This window comes from Scyliorhinus torazame, chromosome 1, assembly GCF_047496885.1.
Source record: "Scyliorhinus torazame isolate Kashiwa2021f chromosome 1, sScyTor2.1, whole genome shotgun sequence".
NCBI classification, from domain to species: Eukaryota; Metazoa; Chordata; class Chondrichthyes; order Carcharhiniformes; family Scyliorhinidae; genus Scyliorhinus; species Scyliorhinus torazame.
In genome coordinates this window covers 132696549-132723860 of record NC_092707.1, presented here as the reverse complement: position 1 = coordinate 132723860, position 27312 = coordinate 132696549, and the positions used below count along the sequence as shown (strand labels likewise).

At 49.5% G+C, this 27312-nt stretch overlaps 1 protein-coding gene across 10 annotated transcripts in view; it reads left to right on the top strand.

The window, feature by feature from the left end:
* LOC140412798 (lethal(3)malignant brain tumor-like protein 4) overlaps nt 1-27312 on the top strand; it is a 181739-nt gene that overhangs the window by 6310 nt on the left and 148117 nt on the right. For 8 of the 10 annotated variants that reach the window (XR_011942050.1, XM_072500854.1, XM_072500856.1 and 5 more), the window contains exon 4: nt 5403-5526. The exons of 1 other annotated variant lie outside the window; for it this stretch is intronic. Coding sequence is in view for 7 of the 9 variants with exons in the window: in XM_072500854.1 (XP_072356955.1) it covers nt 5403-5526 (124 nt within the window). In the remaining 2 variants the exon portion in view is untranslated. Of the gene's footprint in view, nt 1-5402; nt 5527-17125; nt 17246-27312 lie in introns of those variants that run through there. One more of the 10 variants, XM_072500862.1, reaches the window with a different exon arrangement.

The window sequence follows — 27312 nt, the reverse complement described above, 5'->3', positions numbered from 1 at the left end:
AGTTCACCTCCCAGCAGAAACTGGGAAATTTATATCGGACTAATTTCATAACTCTGGAATAATAAGTTGGTATCCCTAATGGTGACCATGTAACTACTGAATTGTTGTAAAAGCCCATTTGGCTCACTATGTTCTCTCAGGAAAAACATCTGTCATCCTTACCTGGCCTGGCCTGCATGCAACTCCAGACCACTACAGCAATGTGATTTGATTCTTAACTGCTGTCTGAAATGGCCCAATAAGCCCCTCAGATATGGGTAGCTAGAATGGCCAATAAATGCTGGCCTTGCAAGCAATGTCCACAACACATGAATGAATAAAATAAAACAAAATAATCTTTGGTGACTACGATTAAGACAGTAGGTTGCGATCAGGGATAATTTACCCAAAATTCATGCTATACTTGCGATTAAAGTTGTGGAAAAACATATTGAATGCTGATTGTTGAAGGGTGCTGCTGCACCAGTGGGGCATTATTGCAATGGATACTTAAAAAAAACGAATCTACAGATTTGTGGACCAAATTCTGCTTTTTGAAATGGAAACATAGAAAATACAAGCAGGTGTAGGCCATTCGGCCCTTTAAGCGTGCTCTGCCATTAATTATGATCATGCTTGATCATTGAACTCAGTAGCCTGTTCCTGCTCTTCCCCCCCCCTTCCATATGCTTTGATCCCTTTTTTTGCTCCAAAAGCTATGTCTACTACTTCTTGAAAACATACAATATTTTGGCCTTAACTACTTACTGTGGTAGCAAATTTCACAGGCTCACCACTCACTGGGTGAAGAAATTTCTCCTTATCTCAGACCTAAATGGTCTACCCCATATCGTCAGACTTGACCCCTGGGGTTCTGGACACACCCACCGTCAGGAACATCCTTCCTGCGTCTACCCTGTCTAGTCCTGTTAGAATTTTATAGGTTTCTATGAAATCCCCCCCTCATTCTTCTGAACTGCAGTGTATATAATCCTAACACACAATCTCTTCTCATACATCAGTCTCGCCATTCCAGAAATCAGTCTGGTAAACCTTCTCTGCATTCCCTGTATAGCAAGAACATCTTTCTTCCGATTAAAAAGACCAAAACTGCACATAATATTCCAGGTGTGTTTTCACCAAAGCCCTGTATAATTGTAGCAAGGCATCCCTGCTCCTGTAGTAAAAATAAGAACCTAGTAAGAATAAGTCTTACTATGTTGAGTATAACTGGCTGTAATATTCCAGCATATTAATACTGTATCAGATGGACTCTTGGTCATGCCTCCTAATAGCATCTCCTTTGTCTTGACGGCAAATTCTTGTGGTTAGCACTGCTGTAGCACCGCGGCAGGGACCCGGGTTCGATTCCGGCCTTGGGTGACTGGCTGTGTGGATCTCCCCGTGTCTGTGAGTTTCTTCCTGGTGCTCTGGTTTCCTCCCATGGTCCAAAGATGTGCAGGTTAGGTGGATTGGCAAGATCAATTTACGGGGTATGGGGGGTGAGTGGACCTAGATAGCGTGCTCTTTCGGCGGGTTGGTGCTGACTCGATGGGCCGAATAGCCTCCTGCACTGTAGGGATTCTACGGATACCTGCGAATCATTTTGGCATGTTCTATTACAAGATCACATTGTTTTCTTGAAACATCAAACCAGTATTGCAGTTCAATACTGTTATCAACTGTATTGACCTGCAGCTGAATTTGATGTGCATGCTTAAGTTTCTTAATGTCATACCAGGGTGCAATTACAGCCAAGATTGATGGATGACAGTTTTGGAATGTTTTTCTGTCTGTTTGGACCCAACATGATTTTGTTTTCACAGTTCGAGCCAGTTGCTGTTTTACTCGGTACTGAAAACTGTTGATGTCTTATCCCTCACACAAAATCATGCTGGCCCAACACGTCTGTTCTCACTGACTTATGTTGGCTTCCAGTTTTTTTTCCTTGTTTTTAATAATAATAAATCGCTTATTGTCACAAGTAGGCTTCAATGAAGTTACTGTGAAAAAGCCCCTAGTCGCCACATTCCGCCGCCTGTTCGGGGAGGCTGGTACGCGAATTGAAACCGCGCTGCTGCCTTTTTCTGCATTACAAGCCAGCTATTTCGCCCAGTGTGCTAAACCAGTATAAGTTCTTCCCCATCTCCATAACTTCCTCCAATTCAACAGCCATCCATTTCTTTTTTTTCCCCGTCCCTTCCCACTTACCCTATGTATTCAACTCACTCTGGACTCTCGTACATCTTAGTCAACACCCTACACTCCGACCATCATCATTTCACCATTGGCAGATGTGCTCTGAGGTACATGGACTTGCACACGTAGCATTTCACGTCGCTCTCTTCAAACTCACTTTTTTTGATCATGGCTTTGGCCAGCCCCTGTACCCTTGTCATTTAGCTTCCATTTACGTTTGATCATTGTGATGAACCTACAGGAGGCCATAGACTGGCAGGTGAATGAATTATAAAGCGCAATGTAGAAATGGTGGTGTTTTCCTAAGTTTCAAATGGAGCCACCTTGTGTAGATGTAGCAAGGTTTAGTCCGCATTTAGCTGTGCAGTCCATGTTGCAGGTTTGTTGATTTTTGCTGCTAAAATGGAAAGAGTTCTGTTTTTTTAGCACTAAAAATCCCTTAGTTGATGAGCACACAAATATCCACTACTTGGATAAAATCATGCTTGCCGCAATATGACCCAATAATCCCAAGATTTATCACACAATGTTGTGACAAATCAGGTGCTTTAGCTTTGAACTGCAATAGTGGTTTGATGTTTCAAGAAAACAATTTGTGACCTTCAGCCTGTTTTGATTTCCATTCAAGGACTAAACTGGTCTTCTAAGATGCTCTCTTAATCTGTGCAACTCAAATTATCGTGTTACTGAATATCAGTGTAATAGCTTCTAGCACTTGTAAATTCTTTAGCTGCTTATTTTTAAAGTTTGGCATCTGAATGGGTACATGAATAGGGAGGAAATAGAGGGATATGGACCGAATAAGAACAGAAGTTATTTTTTAAGTTGGGGCATCATGATCAGCACACGCTTGGAGGGCCGAAGGGCCTGTTCCTGTGCTATACTTTTCTTTGTTCTTAAAACAAACATACCAAACAGAGCCGTGGTTTGCACTATGTTTGATTTGTGTCGTGACTTTTTTTTTTGTACTGTACAATGTCATTTTTTCTATATGCCTAAAATACCTCAATAAAATTGTGTTGTTTAAAAAAAACAAATACACCAGCTTGTACTGGTTCATGACTCCCAAGGTTAGAAGAGAACCAGGTTGAATGAAATCTGCAGGCATGCTGGTAAATATGTACAAGATGCACTGTCTCAAAACTGGCAACCTTGGGACTGAGGCTGTGCCGGATTTCTGATCTTGCTGGATTGGTTGTGCAGTTCAGGCCAAGCTGGATTGGGTGGGGTCATGGACCGCTGTGCAAGTGGTGAGGCAAATAATTAGTCTTGGCGCCACACTGCGACAATGGTGTCCCTAGTTGGATTTGAGACACTCCCTGTATTATGTATACGTGTATACAGATTTGTGTATATTATGTAGATATATGTGTGTGATATGTACGTACGCACGCTAGCATTTAGCATCACATATCCTCAGGATCTCAGCAACTATTTTTGAAGAGCAGTGACTTAGGTAGGCAAGTGAATATGCATCCAAACCGATGTCCATGTAGCATGGCTTACAGTGATTCGACTTTGTCTTGAAGATAATGACCCTATATGGGAGAGGATTGGACCATAGATGCTGTTGGTGAATATTAGGAACAATGCAAGCGAGGCAATCTCTCACCCATGTTCTGAAGATCATTTGTAACTGCTTACTGCACAGAACAATCTTTCCTGTTTTGTGATTGCTTTTAAATTGTCTATGAAATGGGTGGCATGGTGGCTCAGTGGTTAGCACTGCTGCCTCACAGTGCCAGGAACCTCTGTTCAATTCTGGTTTTGGGTCACTGTCTGTGTGCAGTTTGTTCGTTTTCCTCGTGCCCGCGTGGGTTTCCTCCAGGTGCTCCGGTTTCCTCCCACAGTCCAAAGATGTGCAGATTCGGTGCTATGCTAAGTTGCCCCTTAGTATCCAAAAAGGTTAGATGAAGGGGTTAATGGGATAAGACCGGGGAGTGAGCTTGGGTGGAGTACTCTTTCAGAGGGTTAGTGCAGTCTCGATGACCAAATGGCCTCCTGCATTGTAGTGGTTTCATTTTCCTTTTGACCATAACTATATATTTATAAAGCATTATTAATTAATGATTCATTTATGGAATTTGGGCATCGCTGACTAGGCCAGCATCTATTGGTCATCGCTGGTTGCCCTTGAGAAGGTGGTGAGCTGCCTTCTTGAACCGCTGCAGTCCCTGAGATGGAAGGTACACCCATGGTGCTGTTGGGGAGGGAATAACAGGATTTTGACCCAGTGCAGGTGAAGGAATAGTGATATATTTCCAAGTCGGGGACATGAGTGACTTGGAGGGAATCTCCAGGTGATGGTATTCCCAGGTATCGGCTGCCCTTGTCCTTCTAGATGGAAGTAGTCGTGGGTTTGGAAGGTGGTGCTTGGTGAGTTCCTGCAGTGCACTTTATAGATGGTGCGCACTGCTGTTACTGTGCATCAGTGGTGGAGAGATTGAATGTCTGTGGACATGATAACGTTCAAATGGGCTGCTTTGTTCTGGATGGTGTTGCGTCTTTAGAGTGTTGTTGGAACTGCACTCATCCAGGCAAGTGGGGAGTATTCCATCACGCACTTGACTTGTGTCTTGTAGATGGTGGACAGACTTTGGGGAGTTGGGATGGTGGACAGGCTTTGGGGAGTTGGGAGGTGAGCTAGTCCAGGTCATTTTCTGGTTAATGGTAACCCCCAGGATGTTGAAAGGGGAGGATTCAGCAGTGGTAATGCCATTGCCATGGGGGGATGGTTAGATCCGTTCTTGTTGGAGATAGCCAAGCCTGGCACTTGTAGTAAAATGCCTTCTCAGGAGTGTTATCAATTCAAATTTGACAGTCGCGTAAGGAGATGATAAAAGGGCTGATTACCAGGTGCTTGAAGAGGTAGGTTTTAAGGAGTGTCGTGAAGGAGGAGAGAAGTAAAGAGCTGAGGAGGTTTAGTGTGGACATTTCTGCACTTGGGGCCTAGGTACCTGAAGGCATGGCCACCAATGGTGCAGTGGTGATAAATTGGGATGTGCAAGAGGCCAGAATTTTGAAGTACAGGGATTTTGAAAGATCGTAGGGGTGGAGGAGGCAACTATTTTTCTTTCAATCACTTTTCATGTTTCGGGATTGGAGTGCATGTGTATACGTGTGTGTATATATATATATATATATATATATATAGAACTAAGAATTTTATTTTCTTCCTCACTTTCCTGTGTTTATGACAATTATATCAACTTCACAATATGCAGAGGACGTGCCTAGTATGGATGGAATCTATTGCTGCGAAAACTGTGGACACTACGGCACAATCGAGCACTTCAGTCATGGGGGGAAATTCTGCAGTGTGGTCTGTGCCCAGCAGCTCAAAGAAAGGTATGAGTTCTTCATGGACAACCTTGCTCCACATTAGTAAACTGCTTTGATGCAATGATTTACATTCCCCATTATTTCCATGCTGTCTCAATTATCAGTAATCATACATAACTTTGTTTCAATTACAGTGGGCTAATGGTGATGGCATGAAAATTAGGATCCTCTAGAAAAGCCAGTTGCAATTGTATAGGGCATTGGTGAGGCCACACTGGAGTACTGTGTGAAGTTTTGGTGTCTTTATCTGAGGAAGGATGTTCTTGCTATGGAGGGTGTGCGGCAAAGGTTTACCAGGCTGATTCCTGGGGTGGCGGGACCGTCATGTAAGGAGAGACTGTCGGTTAGGATTATATTCATTGGAGTTTAGAAGCATGAGAGGGGATCTCATAGAAACTTATAAAATTCTAACAGGATTAGACAGGGTAGATTCAGAAAGAATGTTCCCAATGGTGGGGGAGTCCAGAACTAGGGGGGTCATAGTTTGAGGATAAAGGGTAAATCTTTTGGCGCTGATTGAGGAGAAATGTCTTCACCCAGAGAGTGGTGAATCTGTGGAATTCACTATCACAGAAAGTTGTTGAGGCCACAACGTTGTAAAATTTCAAGAAGGAATTAGAGAAAGCTCTTGGGGCTAAAAGAATCAAGGGATCGGGGGGGAAAGACTGGATCTGGGTATTGATGATCAGTCATGAGCGTAAGGAATGGGAGAGCAGGCTCGAGGGGCCGAATAGCCTCTTCCTGCTTCTATTTTCTATGGCTGTTTGTATGAATAAGTTTTGAAAGAGAAAATGCTGTAAAATCTCAGCAGGTCTGGCAGCATCTGTAGGGAGAGAAAAGAGCTAACGTTTCGAGTCCGATGACTCTTTGTCAAAGCGAACAGACAGAGAAAGTGGAATATATTTATACTGTGGAGTGAGAATGAAAGATGAGTCATAGCCACAGAAACCCAGGCAAACCGGGTGCTAATGGCCACAGAAACCAAGGGGAAAGAGTGCTAATGGCAGTCCCCAGAGAGGACAAAAGATGTGAAAGGTCAAACAGCAGGGAAACTAACAGAGGGTGAACTGTAGATGTGGGGGAGGGGAAGCGGGAAGCAAAGAGGAGAAAGGTGGATAAGATTGGTGGGGGGGGGGGGGGGGGGGTGATTAAATGTATATAAAGAGAGAAATGGTAAAAGACAGTTAAAAATGAAATGAAAACAAATTGGTCGAGGTGGGGTAGAGCTAATCATCTGAAGTTGTTGAACTCTATGTTGAGACCGGAAGGCTGAAGTATGCCTAACCGGAAGATTAGATGTTGTTCCTCTAGTTTGCGTTGAGCTTCATTGGAACATTGCAGCAGGTCAAGACAGACATGTGGGCATGGGCGCAGGGTCTTTTGTTCAAATGGCAAGCAACAGACAGGTCAGGGTCCTGAATGCGCACAGACCGAAGATGCTCAACAAAGCGACCATCCAGTCTGCGTTTGGTCTCTCCGATATAGAGACCACATTTGGAGCAGCAAATGCAGTAGACCAAATTGGAAGAGATGCAAGTGAAACGCTGCTTAACCTGGAATGAGTGTTTTGGGCCTGGAATGTTAAGCATGGAAGAGGTAAAGGGGCAGGTGTTACACCTTCTGCGATTGCATGGGAAGGTGCCATGGGTGATGGGAGAGGTATTGGGTATGGTGGCGGAGTGGACTAGATTATCCCGGGGGAATGGTCTCTGCAGAATGCTGACAGAGGGAGTGAAGGGAAGATGTGTTCGGTGGTGGCATCACGCTGGAGTTGGTGAAAATGGCGGAGGATTATGCTTTGCATACGGAGGCTGGTGGGATGAAAGCTGAGAACGAGGGGGACTCTATCCTTGTTCTGGGCGGGAGTGGGGGGGGCGAGGGTAGTGGCACGGGAGATGGACCGCGCACTGTTGAGGATGGTGTCAAGATAAGAGGAAATACGTTTGGTGGGGCAAGAGCATGTTGACACAATGGGCCTGCCGGGGCAGTCCTTTTTGTGGATTTTGGGAAGTAGATAAAAGTGGGCTGTCTGGGGTTGGGAGACTGAGGATGGAAGCCGTAGGGGGAAGGCATCCGGAGGAAATGAGGTCGCTAACGGTGTTGGAGATAATGGCTTGATGTTCAGTGGTCTGGTCATGGTCCAGGGGGAGGTAAGAGGGAGTATCTGAGAGTTGGCGCTCAGTCTCTGCGAGGTAGAGGTCAGTGCGCCAGATGACAGCAGCACCCCCTTTGTCAGCAGGTTTTAAAAAAATATATATTTTATTAAAGTTTTTCGATCAACCAAGAATTTTTCCATTTTTACAACTTTGTAACAATATATACATTGATCGTTTTTAAAATAATATATTAACTAACGGCAAGTGCCAACACAAATAAAAAGAAAAACGAAAAGAAATAGTAACATTGAGAAGATAACTATGAACAACAAATATGTAACAACACACAAAAACCCCCAAAGACCCGAACGCCCCCCCCCCCCCCGGGTTGCTGCTGTTGTCTTTCCTATTTTCCCTTATCGCTCTGCGAGATAGTCGAGGAACGGTTGCCACCGCCTGGTGAACCCCTGAGCCGATCCTCTTAGTGCGTACTTTATCCGCTCCAATTTTATAAACCCTGCCATATCGTTTATCCAGGCCTCCACGCCTGGGGGTTTAGCTTCTTTCCACATAAGTAGAATCCTTCGCCGAGCTACTAGGGACGCAAAGGCCAGAACATCGGCCTCTCTCGCCTCCTGCACTCCCGGCTCATCTGCAACCCCGAATATAGCCAACCCCCAGTTTGGTTTGACCCGGACCCCCACCACCTTTGAAATCACTTTTGCCACACCCACCCAGAACCCGTGCAATACCGGGCATGACCAAAACATGTGGGTGTGGTTCGCAGGGCTTCCCGCGCACCTCCCGCACCTATGCTCCACCCCAAAAAACCTGCTCAATCTTGCTCCCGTCATATGCACCCTGTGTAGTACCTTGAATTGGATCAGGCTGAGCCTGGCACATGAGGACGAGGAATTTACCCTACTTAGGGCATCTGCCCACAGCCCTTCCTCAATCTCTTCCCCCAGCTCCTCCTCCCATTTTCCTTTCAGTTCCTCTATCATTGCCTCCCCCTCGTCTCTCATTTCCCTGTATATATCAGACACCTTACCATCACCCACCCATGCCCCCAAAATCACTCTGTCCTGGATCCCTTACGCCGGGAGCTGCGGAAATTCCCTCATCTGTTGCCACACAAATGCCCTCACTTGCATATAACGAAATGCATTCCCAGGTGGCAACCCGTATTTTTCTGTCAGTGCTCCCAGACTCGCGAACGTCCCGTCCAAGAACAAGTCCTTCAGTTGCGCAATTCCTGCTCGTTGCCAAGATTGAAATCCCCTGTCTATCCTTCCCAGGACGAACCTGTGGTTGTTCCTTATCGGGGACCACACTGAGACCCCCGTCACTCCCCTATGTCGGCTCCCCTGCCCCCAAATCTTCAGAGTCGCCACCACCACTGGGTTTGTGGTGTACCTTTTCGGGGAGAATGGCAGCGGTGCCGTTGCCAGTGCTTTTAAGCTAGTTCCCCTACAGGATGCCATCTCCAGCCTTTTCCACGCCGCTCCTTCTTCTTCCCTCATCCACTTACATATCATAGACACGTTAGCGGCCCAATAATAATCACTCCGACTCGGCAGTGCCAATCCCCCTCTATCTCTACTGCGCTGCAGGAACCCTCTCTTTACCCTTGGGGTCTTTCCGGCCCACACAAAGCTCATGATGCTCCTGTCCACCTTCTTAAAAAAGGTCTTTGTAATCAGTATGGGGAGGCACTGAAACACAAAAAGAAACCTCGGGAGGACCACCATTTTAACCGCCTGCACCCTACCCGCCAATGACAGGGGCACCATATCCCACCTCTTAAAGTCCTCCTCCATCTGCACTACCAGTCGTGTCAAGTTAAGCTTATGCAAGGTTGCCCAGTCTCTGGCCACCTGGATCCCTAAATACCGGAAATCTCATGTTACCCCCCTCAGCGGCAGATCGTCTATTCCCCTGCCCTGTTCCCCGGGGTGCATCACAAACAGTTCACTCTTCCCCATATTCAGTTTGTATCCCGAAAACTCTCCAAAAGTGTCTGCATTATCTCAGGCATCCCTTCCACTGGGTCCGCGACATATAACAGCAGATCATCCGCGTATAATGACACCCGATGTTCTTCTCCTCCTCTAAGTACCCCTCTCCACTTCCTAGAGCCCCTCAGCGCTATGGCCAATGGCTCAATTGCCAACGCAAACAGTAACGGGGACAGGGGGCACCCCTGTCTTGTGCCCCTATGTAGTCGGATCGTTGCCTGTTCGTAATCACACATGCCACCGGGGCCCCGTCTTGGAGCCGAACCCATCTAATGAACCCCTCTCCAAATCCAAATCTCTTCAGTACCTCCCACAAATAGTCCCACTCCACTCTATCAAATGCCTTCTCTGCATCCATAGCCACCACTATCTACGCCTCCACCTCCGGTGGGGGCATCATCGTCACCCCCAACAACCTCCGTATATTGGTATTCAATTGCCTCCCTTTAACAAATCCTGTTTGGTCACCATGCACCACCCCAGGGACACAGTCCTCTATCCTTGTCGCCATCACTTTGGCCAATAACTTGGCATCTACGTTCAGGAGGGAGATGGGCCTGTATGACCCGCACTGCAGCGGGTCTTTGTCTCTTTTCAGGATCAGCGATATCGTCGCCTCCGACATCGTCGGGGGTAGTGTCCCCCTTTCCTTAGCCTCATTGAAGGTTCTCGTCAAGAGTGGGGCCAGCAGGTCCACATATATCCTATAGAATTCCACCGGGAACCCATCTGGTCCCGGGGCCTTCCCTGCCTGCATGTTCCCGATTCCTTTTACCACCTCTACCTCAATCTGCGCTCCCAGTCCTGTCCTCTCCTGCTCCTCAACCTTCAGGAACTCCAACTGGTCTAGGAAATGCATCATTCCCTCTTTCCCTTCCGGGGGTTGGGCCTTATACAACCTCTCGTAGAATACCTTAAATACCCCGTTCACCCTCTCCGCTCTCTGTTCCATCCTTCCCTCCTCGTCTCTAACTCCTCCGATCTCTCTCGCCGCCCCCCTCTTCCTTAGTTGTTGGGCCAGCAGTCGGCTCGCCTTCTCTCCGTATTCATACTGTACTCCCTGTGCCTTCCTCCACTGCGTCTCCGCCTTACCCGTGGTCAACAAGTCAAAGTCTGTGTGTAGTCTCCGTCTTTCCCTGTGTAGCCCTTCGTCCGGAGCCTCCGCATATTGTCTATCCACCCTCAGAATCTCCCCAATCAGTCTCCCCCCTTTCTTTACCCTCTTGTTTCCCCTTATGGGCCCTTATGGAAATCAGCTCCCCTCTCACCACCGCCTTCAGCGCCTCCCAGACTACTCCCACCTGGACCTCTCTGTCATCATTGACCTCTGGGTATCTTTCAATACATCCCCTCACCCTTCCACATACCCCCTCGTCCGCCAACAGTCCCATGTCCAATCTCCAAAGTGGGTGTTGCTCCTTTTCTTCCCCTAGTTCCAGATCTACCCAATGTGGGGCATGATCTGAAATGGCTATAGCCGAGTACTCCGCTCCTGCCACCTTCGGGATCAGCGCCGTTCCCAGGACAATGAAATCTATCCGGGAGTACACTCTATGAACGTGGGAGAAGAAGGAAAACTCTTTACTCCTCGGTCTAGTAAATCTCCAGGGATCCACTCCTCCCATCTGCTCCATAAAGCCCTTAAGCACCTCGGCCGCTGCCGGCCTCCTCCCGGTCCTAGATCTGAACCGGTCCAGCCCTGGGTCCAGCGCTGTGTTGGAAGTCCCCCCCCCCCCCCCCCCCCATTACCAACTTTCCCATCTCCAGGTCCGTGCTGCCCCCCAACATACGCTTCATAAAGTTCGCATCATCCCAGTTCGGGGCATATACGTTCACCAGCACCACCGCTTCACCTTGCAATCTGCCACTCACCATCACGTACCTACCCCCACTGTCCGCCACTATGGTCTTTGCCTCAAACGGTACCCGTTTCCCCACCAGTATTGCCACCCCTCTATTTTTCGCATCCAAGCCCGAGTGGAATACCTGTCCCACCCATTGTTTTTTTAATCTGACCTGATCTGCCAGTTTCAGGTGCGTCTCCTGAAGCATAACCACGTCTGCCTTTAGCTTCTTTAGGTGCGCAAATACCCTTGCCCTCTTAATCGGCCCATTCAACCCTCTCATGTTCCACGTGATCAACCGGGTTGGGGGGCTCTTTACCTCCCCCCCCCCCCCTCGTCGACTAGCCATCCCCTTTTTTAAACCAGCTCCTCACCCGGTTCCCACGCAGCCGCTTGTTCCCCAGACAGCACCCTCCCGTCCCGACCATCCCATCCCATAACAGCTTCCCCTCATCAGCAGCAACCCAGTTAATCCCCCCCCCCCCCCCCTGCTAGATCCCGCTCTAGCTTGATTGCACCCCCCATATTGCTTCCTGGAGTCAGCAAACTCTGGCTGACCTCGGCTTCCCCCGTTTATCCTTAGCCTCCCTGCGTGTGAGGCCCCCTCGTTCCTACCACACTTTTCCTGCCACACTTTTCCTGCCACACTTTCCATATCGCGGGAACAGAGCCCGCGCTTCCCCCTCGGCCCCGCCCCTAATGGCGCAGCTCCCTCTCTCCTTCCCCACCGGCGCCCACATTTCTTCGTGTCCCCCTCCGAGGGGAAAAAAATTCCCCCATTTGATTTACAATTTCTTGCCACCACCTCACTACTTCATTCCAAACATCCTTTCCCAAATCTAGTCCAACTTCTCCTCTTGAATGAATGTCCACGCCGCCTCTGCCGTCTCGAAGTAGTGGTGTTTGCCCTGGTGTGTAACCCACAGTCTTGTCGGCTGCAACATTCCGAATTTCACTTTCTTCCTGTGGAGCACCGCCTTGGCCCGATTGAAACTCGCCCTCCTTTTCGCCAACTCCGCACTCCAATCTTGGTAGACGCGGATAACCGCGTTCTCCCATCGGCTGCTCCGTGTTGTCTTAGCCCATCTCAGGACCATCTCTCTGTCCTTGTAGCAGTGGAATCTCACCACTATTGCTCGCAGTGTTTCCCCTGCCTTTGGTCTTCTCACGAGGACCCGATCACACTGGGTTTAGCCTTTGAAAATTTCCGTTGGGGCTCCCGATAAGAGCCCAAAAGTCAGTTGAAACGGGAGGTGCCGAAACGTGCGACTTAGCTAGTCATCGCCGCACCCGGAAGTCCTTGTCGGCAGGTTTGATGACAAAGTCGGGGTAAGACCTGGTGGAGTGAAGAGCAGAAAGTTCGGAAGGAGAGGGATTGGAATGGGTGAGGGGGGCAGAAAAAGACGGCCAATGTCCCGTCGACAGTTCTCAATGAAAAGATCAAGGGCAGGTAATTGTCCTGGCGGGAGGGTTCACTTGGAGGCAGAATGTTGGAGGCACATGAAAGGATCAGTGGAACGGGGGGAGGATTCTTGTCCAAAAAAAGTGGGCACTGAGACGAAGGCGGCGAAAAGAAGAGTTCAACTTCAATGAACAGGGCCCTCAACAGTGTGCGGTCCATCTCCTGTGCCACTACCCTCTTCCCCCTCCACTCCCTCTCAGAACAAGGATAGAGTCACCCTCGTTCTCACATTTCATCCCACCAGCCTCCGTATGCAATAAGTTTGTGGTGTTTATTTAGTCAACATTGGTAATTATAGGAAATACCTGTACAATTGAATCGTTCATTCGCTGTAGTGCAACCTGTCTGAAGATTGTGTAAAATCTGCCAACAAGTTATCTAGTTGTTGCAAACCAGCAAAAACACATTAAAAGCCACATACTGTGGATGCTGGAAATCTAAAATAAAAACTGAAAATGCTGGCTAAACTCAGCAGGTCTGACAGCATCTGTGGAAAGAGAAGCCGAGTTAATGTTTTGAGTCCATTAACCCTTCTACAGAAACAGATCCAGAAAATAAATATCAGTTCCCTCCAAGGTTCAGCTGATTTGGGTAGTGATTAGATGAACATGCACATCCAGGTCTGTATTGAGTTGGCTGTTCGTTGGGAGTGGTGATGGTTAGGTTTTTGGGCTAGGAGGGCAGGATTGTCCAGTATTGCTATTACTGAAAGTGTTGAGAATAATTGTTTTGGATGTCAGGACAGGATGGAATTTTTATTGGATAGATAGTGTAATACTTGTGATATTGAGCCAGGAAGTACAAGTGTGAGAAACTGTGAATGTTAATTCAATAAATCTGATAACCTTTGAGTTGGCTGCCAGATTGTCGTTCGAAACATAACCACTTGTTCACTAGGTTCCTCGGGGTAGGGGACTGCCGCACCATTCTCAGCCTGGCTGACTAATTACGTTGTCCCATTCTGCATGCTTCATGATGAATAATACTTTTTGACATGGCCAGCAAGTCAAAAGTGTGGTAAACTATTGCAGAAGGCAACAAATGCAGCTTTGCCCAGGCTCCCCATCATTTTTTTTTCAAAGCCAGGTTTCCTCCTGTGAAATAGCTTGCCAATACTTGTCTACGTTTATATAGAGAATAGCCACTCATTCATTCAAGTAATCCAACCCGATCAATTAATTAATGTCAATTACCCTCTGTGAAGTTATTGAAAAGGGGGTGGGGGGGGGGGGTGGGAAGGTGATGTAGTATACTGGGGATGTTGGGGGGGTGGGGGGGGGGAGAAAGTAGGGTAGTACACTGGGGATGGGGGGGAAGTGGGGTAGTATACTGTGGATGTGGGAGGGGAAGAGGTGAGGTAGTATAATGGGGATGTTAGGGGGTGGTGGGGTGGTACACCTGGGAATGTTGGGGGGCACGGTAATATACTGGGGATGTTAGGAGGGGGGGTGTTGGGGGAAGCGTGGTAGTATACTGGGGATGTGGGGGTGGACTAATATACTGGGGATGTGGGGGGGGTCAGGTAAAGTAGTATGTTGGGGATGTGGGGGGAGGTGGAGTAGTATACTGGGGATGTGGGGGCGGAGGTGAAGTTGTTCTCCCCGTGTCTGCGTGGGTTTCCTCCGGGTGTTCCGGTTTCCTCCCACAGTCCAAAGACGTGCAGGTCTTGTGGATTGGCCGTGCTAAATTGTCCTTCGTGTCCAAAAGGTTAGGAGGGGTTATTGGGTTACGGGAGTAGGGTGGAAGTGAGGGCTTAAGCGGGTCGGTGCAGACTCGATGGGCTGAATGGCCTCCTTCTGCACTGTATGTTCTATGTAATGAGGCGAGACAAAAGATATGGATAAAGTAGACTTGGAGCGGATGCTTCCTTTTATAGGGCATTCTAGACCAAGAGGTCTGTCTTAAGATCAGAGGCAGCAAATTTTTTTAAGAGTTAAGGAGAAATTACCTCTCCCAAAGGGTTGTGAATCATCCATTAAAATCTGGAATTTGCTGAGACCGCACTTTAACTTGGGATACTGGGAGGCATAAGTTTAAGGTGCAAGGGGCAATGTTTAGAGGAGATGTACGAGGCAAGTTTTTTTACGCAGAGGGTAGTGGGTGCCTGGAACTCGCTGCCGGAGGAGGTGGTGGAAGCAGGGACGTTAGTGACGTTTAAGGGGCATCTTGACAAATACATGAATAGGATGGGGCAGCACGGTAGCATTGTGGCTAGCACAATTGTTTCACAGCTCCAGGGTCCCAGGTTCGATTCCGGCTTGGGTCACTGTCTGTGCGGAGTCTGCACATCCTCCCCGTGTGTGCGTGGGTTTCCTCCGGGTGCTCCGGTTTCCTCCCACAGTCCAAAGATGTGCGGGTTAGGTGGATTGGTCATGATAAATTGCCCTTCGTGTCCAAAATTGCCCTTAGTGTTGGGTGGGGTTACTGGGTTATGGGGATAGGGTGGAGGTGCTGAACTTGGGTAGGGTGCTCTTTCCAAGAGCCGGTGCAGACTTGATGGGCCGAATGGCCTCCTTCTGCACTGTAAATTCTATCTATGATGGGAATAGAGGGATACGGACCCCGGAAGTATAGAAGATTTTAGTTCTGAAGGGCAGCATGGTCGGCGCAGGCTTGGAGGGCCGAAGGGCCTGTTCCTGTGCTGTACTTTTCTTTGTTCTTTGTTCTTTGTTCTCTTACCCTATTCCCTCTTCCACCATGCACCCCAACCCTACCTTCCCCCACCCAATTGATAAATGGAAGGAGGCATGTGATCGCTGTTTTCTCCCCTTGGGAATTGTGAATACATACATACAGCACTTGAAAGAGGATAATTTAGGAAAACCACGCAGGAAACAAGAGGAAATACCAATGCAAGGAGTATCACCGATTCGACCCACCAACGTGTTGCTTAGTCCTCCAGTAGAGGTGGCACGGGCCACATTCCCAGCAGTGTCTAATGCAACAGCACCAATTGTCTCATGCTCATTGTGTGTGGTAGTCACCACTGTTGTATTATATTGTATATACTGCATACGAGTGTATTACGGTAAGGCCCCTGTACTACAGGTACGGGGGTAGATCCCTGCCTGCTAGCTCCGCCCAGTAGGCGGAGTATAAATGTGTGTGCTCCGAACTGCAGTCATTTCGACAGCAGCTGTAGGAGGCCACACATCTGTGTAATAAAGCCTTGCTTACTCGTGTCTCATCGTAATTGATAGTGCATCAATTTATTACACAGATTTTACAAAGATGGATCTCCGCATCAAGCTGGATCACCTGCAGCTGCATCCTCAAGCAGACAACGCCAAAAAGGACTTCGCACATTGGCTAGCTTGCTTTGAAGCATACATCGGATCTGCGACAGACCCAATCCCAGAAGCTCCAGATTCTGTACATGCGGCTGAGCTCCGATGTCTTTCCCCTCATCCAGGACGCGCCTACCTACGCAGAGGCCATGGCGCTACAAGATCAGCAGACCAACAAGATCTACGTCAGGCACCTCCTGTCACGCGGCACCAACTTCCCGGTGAGTCTGGAAGATTTCTGGCGTGCCCTGCTCGCCCTGGTGAGAGACTGTGATTGCCAGGCCGTTTCGGCTGCTGAAAATTCTGACCTGCTAATGAGAGACACGTTCATTACGGGCATAGGGTCGGCCTACATCCGCCAGCGCCTCTTGGAAGGGGCTACGCTTGACCTCGCGGCGACCAAGAAACTAGCGCTCTCGCTCAGTCGTCTCTCGCAATGTGCAGGCGTATGCCCCCGACCGCACGGCCCGCCCCTCCTGGGCATCGTGGACCCTGCCAGCGACCACCTCATCGTGGACCCCATCAGCGACCGCCCCCCGCCAACCCCACGCTTGCGCTGCGTGGCAGCCAACCAACCCCGGGGGACCCAAGTGCTACTTCTGCGGACAGACAAAACACCCCCGTCAGTGCTGCCCGGTGTGGAGCGCGCTCTGCAAGGCCTGCGGCAAGAAAAGACATTTCGCTGCAGTGTGCCAGGCCCGCTCAAATCGCCTATATTGTCCCTGCACCCCCCCGCGTGCGGCCAGTGGGCGCCACCATCTTGCTCCCCTCACAACACGTGCGGCCCGTGGGCGTCGCCATCTTGCTTGCCTCAGGAGCCCTGCCCGTCGGGAACCTCATCGGACCGCTCATCGCCTGCAACCGCCGATGACCCAGCCGCGTTGCGCCTCCGTCACGATCGACCAGTCCCGACTGCACAACGTCGCGACCTCGTCGACAAAGGTAAAGGTCGACGGGCATGAGATATCCTGCCTTGTGGACTCCGGGAGCACTTGAGAGCTTCATCAACCCCGATACGGTAAGGCGCTGCTCCCTCGTGGTACACCCCATTAACCAAAGAATCTGCCTGGCCTCCGGATCACACTCCGTGGCGATCCGGGGTACTGCCTCGCCACCCTCACCATCCAGGGCATAGAGTTCAGCAGCTTCCGGCTCTACGTCCTCCACAACCTCTACACTGCCTTGCTACTCGGCCTGGACTTCCAGTGCAACCTCCAAAGTCTAACTCTGAAATTCGGCGGGCCCCCACCTCCCCTTACAGTATGCGGCCTCACGACCCTTAAGGTTGACCCGCCTTCTCTGTTTGCAAACCTCACCCCGGATTGCAAACCTGTCGCCACCAGGAGCAGACAGTACAGCACCCAGGACAGAACCTTCATCAGGTCTGAGGTCCAGTGGCTGCTGCGGGAAGGTATCATCGAGACCAGCAACAGCCCTTGGAGAGCCCAAGTGGTAGTGGTGAAAACGGGGGAGAAAAACAGGATGGTCGTTGGCTACAGTCAGACCATCAATCGGTACATGCAGCTCGACGCGTACCCCCTCCCACCCATATCTAATATGGTCAATCAGATTGCACAGTACTGGGTCTTCTCGACAGTGGACCTGAAATCTGCCTACCACCAGCTCCCCATTCGCAAGGCGGACTGCCCGTACACCACGTTTGAAGCGGACGGCCGCCTTTACCATTTCCTTAGGGTTCCCTTCGGCGTCACTAACGGGGTCTCGGTCTTCCAACTGGAGATGGACTGAACGGTTGACCGGTACGGACTGCGGGCCACTTGCCCCTACCTACCTGGATAACGTCACCATCTGCGGCCACGACCAGCAGGACCACGACACTAACCTTTCCAAATTTCTCCACACCGCCAAACTCCTCAACCTACCCTTCAACAAAGAGAAGTGTGTGTTCCGCACAAACCGATTAGCCAACCTCGGCTATGTGGTTCAGAACGGACTTCTCGGGGCCCAACCCCGATCGTATGCGCTCCCTCATGGATCTCCCCCTTCCCCACTGCTCCAAAGCCCTGAAACGATGCCTGGGGTTCTTTTCGTACTACGCCCAGTGTGTCCCTAACTATGTGGACAAGGCCCGCCCACTCATCCACTCCACCGGTTTCCCACTGATGGACGAGGCTCACCAGGCCTTCAACCGTCTCGAGGCCGCGATGCACGCGGTCGACGAGACACTCCCCTTCCAAATTGAGGGCGATGCATCAGATGTTGCTCTGGCCGCCTCCCTCAACCAGGCAGGCAAGCCCATGTCATTCTTTTCCCGCACCCTCCATGCACCGAAATTCGGCACTCTTCCGTCGAAAAGAAGGCCCAAGCCATCGTTGAAGCGGTGCGGCATTGGAGGCATTACATGGCCGGCAGGAGATTCCTCTCCTCACGGACCAAACGGTCGGTTGCCTTCATGTTTAACAACACAGCGGGGTAAGATCAAAAATGATAAGATCTTGCGGTGAAGGATCGAGCTCTCCATCTTTAATTACGAGATTTTGTATCGCCCCAGTAAGCTCAGCGAGCACCCCCGATGTCCTGTCCCGAGGTACATGTGCCAGTGCACAAGTGGACTGACTCTGGATCCTGCACCACGATCTCTGTCACCCAGGGGTCACCTGCTTTTATCACTTCATTAAGGCCCGCAATCTGTCTTACTCCATCGAGGAAGTCAGGGCTGTCACCAGAGACTGCCAGGTCTGCGTGGAATGTAAACCGCACTTCTACCGGCCAGACCATGCCTGCCTGGTGAAGGCCTCCCGCCCCTTTGAACGCTTCAGCGTGGACTTCAAAGGGCCCCTCCCCTCCACCGACCGCAACACGTACTTTCTCAATGTGGTCGACGAATATTCCCCTTCGCCATCCCATGCCCTGATATGATGTCTGCCACAAGTCATCAAAGCCCTCAACATCATCTTCGTTCTGTTCGGTTTCTCCGCCTATGTCCACAGCGACCAGAGATCCTCCATTATGAGCGATGAGCTGCGCTAGTACTTGCTCAACAGGGGCATTGCCTCGAGCAGGACGACCAGCTACAACTCCCAGGGAAATGGGCAGGTGGAGCGGGAGAATGGGACGGTCTGGAAGGCCGTCCAGCTGGCCCTACGGTCCAGAAATCTCCTGGCCTCCCGCTGGCAGGAGGTCCTCCCCGACGCACTTCACTCCATTCGGTCGCACCTGTGCACGGTGACGAACGAAACCCCCCATGAACGTCTCTTTTCCTTCCCCAGGAGGTCCACCTTCGGGGTTTCCCTCCCAACGTGGCTGGCAGCTCCAGGACCCGTTCTCCTCCACAAGCACGTGCGGCTCCACAAGGTGGACCCATTGGTTGAGAGGGTACAGCTACTCCACGCAAACCCGCAGCATGCCTATGTAACGTACCCCTCAGGGACCTGGCACCAGCTGGGTCCCCACACATCCTCCCCTCTGCCCCGGCGCCACCCTCCCTTCCCCCAGCGCACCCCACCACAGCCCCCGCACCAGGACAATCCGTCCTCCCCTTGGTCCTACCCGGGGATGAAGAGGATGTCGACACACTCCTGGAGTCACCGGCGACCGAGCCGACGCCTGACTCACCACCAGCACTGCGGCGCGCTCAATGACTGATCAAGGCGCCCGACCGTCTAAATTTGTAACCTCTGAAATTTTAATGGCAACCTGTATGTCAATAGTTTTCCACCACCCCTGCTGGACTCATTTTTAACAGGGGGTGAATGTGGTGGTCACCGCTGTTGTATTATATTGTATATACTGCACTGCATACGAGGGTATTACGGTAAGGCCCCTGTACTACAGGTACGGGGGTAGATCCCTGCCTGGCGGAGTATAAATGTGTGCTTTCCGAACTGCAGCCATTTCAGCAGCAGCTGTAGGAGGACATACATTTCTGTGTAATAAAGCCTCGGTTACTCTGTGTACTCGTCTTGTAATTGATAGTGCATCACTGTGTTAGAGAAAGAATCAAAGGCAAAGTTTGAGTTTTATAATCTCTTAAACTAAGTGTTAGTGCAACATCCTTCAGTATTACATTGTCATTTTAACTGGGTTGATTCCAGAGAGGAGGGGTTTGTCGTACGAGAAGAGATTGAACTGTTTAGTCCTATACTCTCTACAGTTTAGAAGAATGGCTAGCACTGTGGCTTCACAGTGCCATGGTCCCAGGTTCGATGCCCCACTGAGTCACTGCGCGGAGTCTGCACATTCTTCCCGTGTCTGCGTGGGTTTCCTCCGGGTGCTCTGGTTTCCTCCCACAGTCCAAAGACATGCAGGTTAGGTGGATTGGCCGTGCTAAATTGTCCTTGGTGTCCAAAAAGTTAGGTGGGGTTATTGGGTGACGGGAATAGGATGGAAGTGAGGGCTTAAGTGGGTTGGTGCAGACTCGAAGTGCAGAAGGAGGCCATTCGGCCCAATGTTCTATGTAACGAGGCGAGACAAAAGGTATGGATAAAGTAGACTTGGAGCGGATGCTTCCTTTTATAGGGCATTCTAGACCGAGAGGTCAGTCTTGAGATCAGAGGTAGCAAATTTTAAAAGAGTTGAGAAGAAATTGCCTCTCCCACAGCGTGTGAATCATCAATTAAAATCTGGAATCGGCTGAGAGCGCACTTTAACTTAGGATACTAGGGGGCATAGGTTGAAGGTGAGAGGGGCAAGGTTTAGAGGTGATGTACGAGAAGTTTTTTTACACAGGGTAGTGGGTGCATGGAACTCGCTGCCGGAGGAGGTGGTGGAAGCAGGGGCAATAGTGATGTTTTGGGGCATCTTGACAAATACATGAATAGGATGGGAATAGAGGGATAGGGACTCCCGAAGTGTTGAAGATTTTATTTTAGACGGGCAGCATGGTCGGCGCAGGCTTGGAGGGCCGAAGGGCCTGTTCCTGTGCTGTACTTTTCCTTGTTCTTTGTATGCTGGAGATGGGGGGTGGTGGTGGGTGGAGTAGCATACTGGGGATGTGGGGGTGGGGGAGGTGGAGTAGTATACTGGGGAGGTGGGGTCATATACTGGGGATGTGGAGGTTGGAGTAGTATACTGGGGATGTGGGGGGGGGGAAGGTGGGGTAGTATACAGATATTGGGACGCGGGGGTCGTATACTGGGGATGTGGGGGAGGAGGTGGGGTAGTATACTGGGTATGGGGTGGGGGGGGGAGGTGGAGTCGTATGCTGGGGATGAGGCAGCAGTGCTAACTACTGTGCCACCCCAAATTATTTTACAAGTGGTGTGGAGAGCTTCATCCAATCTCAAAAATTCTTCTCCAGTATCTTGAATTCTCTATCTACTGCACAATTATTTGTTTGCTTTGTAATTTTAACAACTTGAAATTTGAACTGGGCTGTGCTGTTCCTTCTTGATGCCAGTTTGCCATATTAGAGGGTGGGATTGGCAGGAAGGGAGCATGCACTAGTGAGGTGGTAGCCTTGACATCACTTGTTGATATGTGCAGTCACAAGGTGTAGAACAGCCATTTTCAATGGTGTGCTATAAAGTTGATTTGTGTCAGATGAATTTAACTTCAGCGATGAATGGTTGGTAAGTACAAAGAATTTGGATATTTTTGTCAAAAGCCGGGGGGGTCAACTGTCACACAAGATTGACCATTACACAAATATTTATTCTTTGTGTGCCTTTTAAATATTAAATTTGGTCAACGAAACAGATCAAATCCGAAGACAATTTTGTTTTTTTTCACATCCCCATTATAATATTTTAACTCTGCATTGTTAATCTAAATGACTCTGATATTTACTAGGGTGAGTTTCGAGATGGAGATTGGAGGAGTTGTAGTCAGTCTCTGAACTCTGTGGAAAATTGACTCCACAGCATGCATTTGTTTTCAACAGGAACCCTGTCTGGAAGTCATTCTGATTGACAGACTTGGCTCCCTGTTGGGTGGGAAATGCTGTATCAGAGATTGCAGCACTGAAACAGGTCCGTGTGTACTGTTGGAGTAGATATCTGTAGGTCAGAAACCAGATAGGAGAGTCATTGCATGTCATTGACTGCGAGGGGTGTTGGAATTGTGGTGGGGGAAATGTTAGATGGTGGAGTTTGAACGAGGGATGATCCAGTTGCATGGAAGGAAGCAAGTTAGTTTGGTGCGCCAGAGGGAAGTGCTCATGCTCCTCCTGGTCCACAAGCAGTGCTGGAAAGTAGCAGTCTTCAAAGTCGAGGAAAACTGGCGGCCAGCATAAAATTTAAAATGGTGGTAAAATCTGCCTGCTTATTCAAATATTTAAATGAGAAACCTATTTCCTGGTAGCTAGTTGGTCTCCCCTGTGTTGCTCTCTTTTGTGGCTATAAATATAGCGGTTAATAAGGTCGCCTTTCTTAATCTTAATTATGAATATGCTTTCAGAGTCGCCAGGTATTTCTTGATACTGCCACAAGGTTCAACCGAATATCGATCAAAGAGCCAATGTACCAGTTAGTTAGTTCAAAGTCAGTGGTACTTTATTTACACACAGTATGATTTACTCATGCACAATAACACTACAGGCTAAACTACATCTATCACTAACACCTATACTTAACTTCGGGTGCCCACTTAGGTAGGAGGAACAGTGGCCGTTGTTCAGATCTGAGGCTGTTGGGTTCGAAGAAGTAGCAGGAGTATAGCTATGGTCGTCCGTCTGATAGCGAGCGTTGAACTTGAACTTACTTGCTTCTGATGGTGTAGGTGGAGGGGTCTCTCCAGTTGAGAGCCGATTCCAAGAGAGCGAACACATGGCGGGGGTTCCTTATACTCAGGGCTTCGCTCGCATTTAGACGGGCCTTATACTTGGTGCCAATCAATTGGGCAGCTTCTCTATCACTGCCATCGATCTGAGCCAATAAAGGGGCGGGTGCCCTGATGGCTGGGTGTGTCCTAAGTGGCCATTGGCCTTGCTTTGTTTGTATCTTCTTGCTGAGGTAGTGGCGCCGGAATGTCTGGGACGGTATCGGCTACCTGAGCTCTAGTCTTTTGTTTATCGGAGATGGGCCATCAATGTGCAAATCGGCCAAGAGTTTCGGCTCTGTCTGCAGTCTGTCTTCTAAATACACATTCAGGCTCTGTGCCTGCTTGTTACTTTGCATTGTCCATTTTTCCCTGTATGCTCTGCGAGTGTCCATTTTATATGCTGAAAGTGGCCATCCCAGATGGCTAAATCTGCCTCTCCCACCCACTTTGCCTCTATTAAAAATCTGAAGTGGTTTGAGGTTGAGTTCAAGTGGATTCGAGTTTGAGATTTGAATTGATTTTTACATCCCACAAGATGCAAACCCACCTGTTTTATGGGGTTAAAATTTCCCTTCATGACTCCAGGATTCCTAATCCAATTATTCCGTCACAAATAATTGGATCGCTTTACTCCCAGGCAATTACTATTTTCCCACCACATTTCTTTTTATTTTTTTTTTTTTTTAAATAATATTTTATTGAAAATTTTTGGTCAACCAACACAGTACATTGTGCATCCTTTACACAACATTATAACAATACAGATAATAATGACCTTTTTTATTTAAACAAGAACAAAAAAAAAAAAAACAACAACAAATAAATAAATATTAAATAACAAAAATAAAAACTAGCCCTAATTGGTAACTGCCTTGTCTCAGGCCACCCACCCCCCCCCCCCCACCCCCCACCCCCCAAGTTCTGGGCTGCTGCTGCTGCCTTCTTTGTTCTCCCCTATCTATCTTTCCGCAAGATATTCGACGAACGGTTGCCACCGCCTTGTAAACCCTTGAGCCGACCCCCTTAGGACGAACTTAATCCGCTCTAACTTTATGAACCCCGCCATATCATTTATCCAGGTCTCCACCCCCGGGGGCTTGGCTTCTTTCCACATTAGCAATATTCTGCGCCGGGCTACTAGGGACGCAAAGGCCAAAACATCGGCCTCTCTCGCCTCCTGCACTCCCGGCTCTTGTGCAACCCCAAATATAGCCAACCCCCAGCTTGGTTCGACCCGGACTCCTACTACTTTCGAAAGCACCTTTGTCACCCCCATCCAAAACCCCTGTAGTGCCGGGCATGACCAAAACATATGGGTATGATTCGCTGGGCTTCTCGAGCACCTCGCACACCTATCCTCCACCCCAAAAAATTTACTGAGCCGTGTTCCAGTCATATGTGCCCTGTGTAATACCTTAAACTGAATCAGGCTTAGCCTGGCGCACGAGGACGACGAGTTTACCCTGTTTAGGGCATCTGCCCACATCCCCTCCTCAATCTCCTCCCCTAGCTCTTCTTCCCATTTCCCTTTTAGTTCGTCCATCATAGTCTCCCCTTCGTCTCTCAATTCCCTATATATATCCGACACCTTACCGTCCCCCACCCATTTCTTTGAGATGACTCTGTCCTGCACCTCTTGTGTCGGGAGCTGCGGGAATTCCCTCACCTGCTGCCTCGCAAAAGCCCTCAATTGCATGTACCTGAATGCATTCCCTTGGGGCAACCCATATTTCTCGGTCAGCGCTCCCAGACTCGCAAACTTCCCATCCACAAATAGATCTTTCAATTGCGTTATACCTGCTCTTTGCCACATTCCATATCCCCCATCCATTCCCCCCGGGGCAAACCTATGGTTGTTTCTTATCGGGGACCCCCCCAGTGCTCCGGTCTTTCCCCTATGTCGTCTCCACTGTCCCCAAATCTTCAGTGTAGCTACCACCACCGGACTCGTGGTATAGTTCCTTGGTGAGAACGGCAATGGGGCTGTCACCATAGCCTGCAGGCTGGTCCCCCTACAGGACGCCCTCTCTAATCTCTTCCACGCCGCTCCTTCCTCCTCTCCCATCCACTTACTCACCATTGAAATATTAGCGGCCCAATAATACTCACTTAGGCTCGGTAGTGCCAGCCCCCCCCTATCCCTACTACGCTGTAAGAATCCCTTCCTCACTCTCGGAGTCTTCCCGGCCCAAACAAAACCCATAATACTCTTTTCTATCCTTTTGAAAAAAGCCTTCGTGATCACCACCGGGAGACACTGAAACACAAAAAGGAATCTCGGGAGGACCACCATCTTAACTGCCTGCACCCTCCCTGCCATTGACAATGCTACCATGTCCCATCTCTTGAAATCTTCCTCCATCTGTTCCACCAACCGCGTCAAATTTAGCCTGTGCAATGTGCCCCAATTCTTAGCTATCTGGATCCCCAGGTAACGAAAGTCTCTTGTTACCTTCCTCAACGGTAGGTCTTCTATTTCTCTACTCTGCTCCCCTGGATGCACCACAAACAGCTCACTCTTTCCCATGTTCAATTTATACCCTGAAAAATCCCCAAACTCCCCAAGTATCCGCATTATTTCTGGCATCCCCTCCGCTGGATCCGCCACATATAGTAGCAGATCATCCGCATATAAAGATACCCGGTGTTCTTCTCCTCCCCTAAGTATTCCCCTCCATCCCTTGGAACCTCTCAGCGCTATCGCCAGGGGCTCAATCGCCAGTGCAAACAGTAATGGGGACAGAGGACATCCCTGCCTTGTCCCTCTGTGGAGCCGAAAATATGCCGATCCCCGTCCATTCGTGACCACACTCGCCACTGGGGCCCTATACAACAGCTGCACCCATCTAACATACCCCTCTCCGAACCCAAATCTCCTCAACACCTCCCACAGATAATCCCACTCCACTCTATCAAATGCTTTCTCGGCATCCATCGCCACTACTATCTCCGTTTCACCCTCTGGTGGGGCCATCATCATTACGCCTAACAACCTCCGTATGTTCGTGTTCAGCTGTCTCCCCTTCACAAACCCAGTTTGGTCTTCATGAACCACCCCCGGGACACATTCCTCTATTCTCATTGCCATTACCTTGGCCAAGACCTTGGCATCTACATTGAGGAGGGAGATTGGTCTGTAGGACCCGCATTGTAGCGGATCCTTTTCCTTCTTTAAAAGAAGCGATATCGTTGCTTCTGACATAGTCGGGGGCAGTTTTCCCTTTTCCTTTGCCTCGTTGAAGGTCCTCGTCAGTAGCGGGGCGAGCAAGTCCAAATATTTTCTGTAAAATTCAACTGGGAATCCGTCCGGTCCCGGGGCCTTTCCCGTCTGCATGTTCCTAATTCCTTTCACCACTTCTTCTACCGTGATCTGTGCTCCCAATCCCATCCTTTCCTGCTCTTCCACCTTGGGAATTTCCAGCCGATCCAAAAACTCCATCATTCTCTCCCTCCCATCCGGGGGTTGAGCTTCATACAATTTTTTATAAAATGTCTTGAACACTTCATTCACTCTCTCCGCTCCCCGCTCCGTCTCTCCATCTTCGTCTCTCACCCCCCCTATTTCCCTCGCTGCTCCCCTTTTCCTCAATTGGTGTGCCAGCAATCTGCTCGCCTTCTCTCCATATTCATACTGTACACCCTGCGCCTTCCTCCATTGTGCCTCTGCAGTGCCTGTGGTCAGCAAGTCAAATTCCACATGCAGCCTTTGCCTTTCCCTATACAGTCCCTCCTCCGGTGCTTCCGCATACTGTCTGTCCACCCTCAAAAGTTCTTGCAACAACCGCTCCCGTTCCTTACTCTCCTGCTTCCCTTTATGTGTCCTTATTGATATCAGCTCCCCCCTAACCACCGCCTTCAACGCCTCCCAGACCACTCCCACCTGAACCTCCCCATTGTCATTGAGTTCCAAGTACTTTTCAATGCATCCCCTCACCCTTAAGCACACCCCCTCATCCGCCATTAGTCCCATATCCATTCTCCAGGGTGGACGCCCTCTTGTTTCCTCCCCTATCTCCAAGTCTACCCAGTGTGGGGCATGATCCGAAATGGCTATAGCCGTATATTCCGTTCCCCTCACCCTCGGGATCAATGCCCTACCCAACACAAAAAAGTCTATGCGTGAATAGACTTTATGGACATAGGAGAAAAACGAGAACTCCTTACTCCTAGGTCTACTGAATCTCCACGGGTCCACCCCTCCCATCTGCTCCATAAAATCCTTAAGCACCTTGGCTGCTGCCGGCCTCCTACCAGTCCTGGACTTCGACCTATCCAGCCTTGGTTCCAACACCGTGTTAAAGTCTCCCCCCATTATCAGCTTTCCGGTCTCTAGGTCTGGGATGCGTCCTAGCATTCGCCTCATAA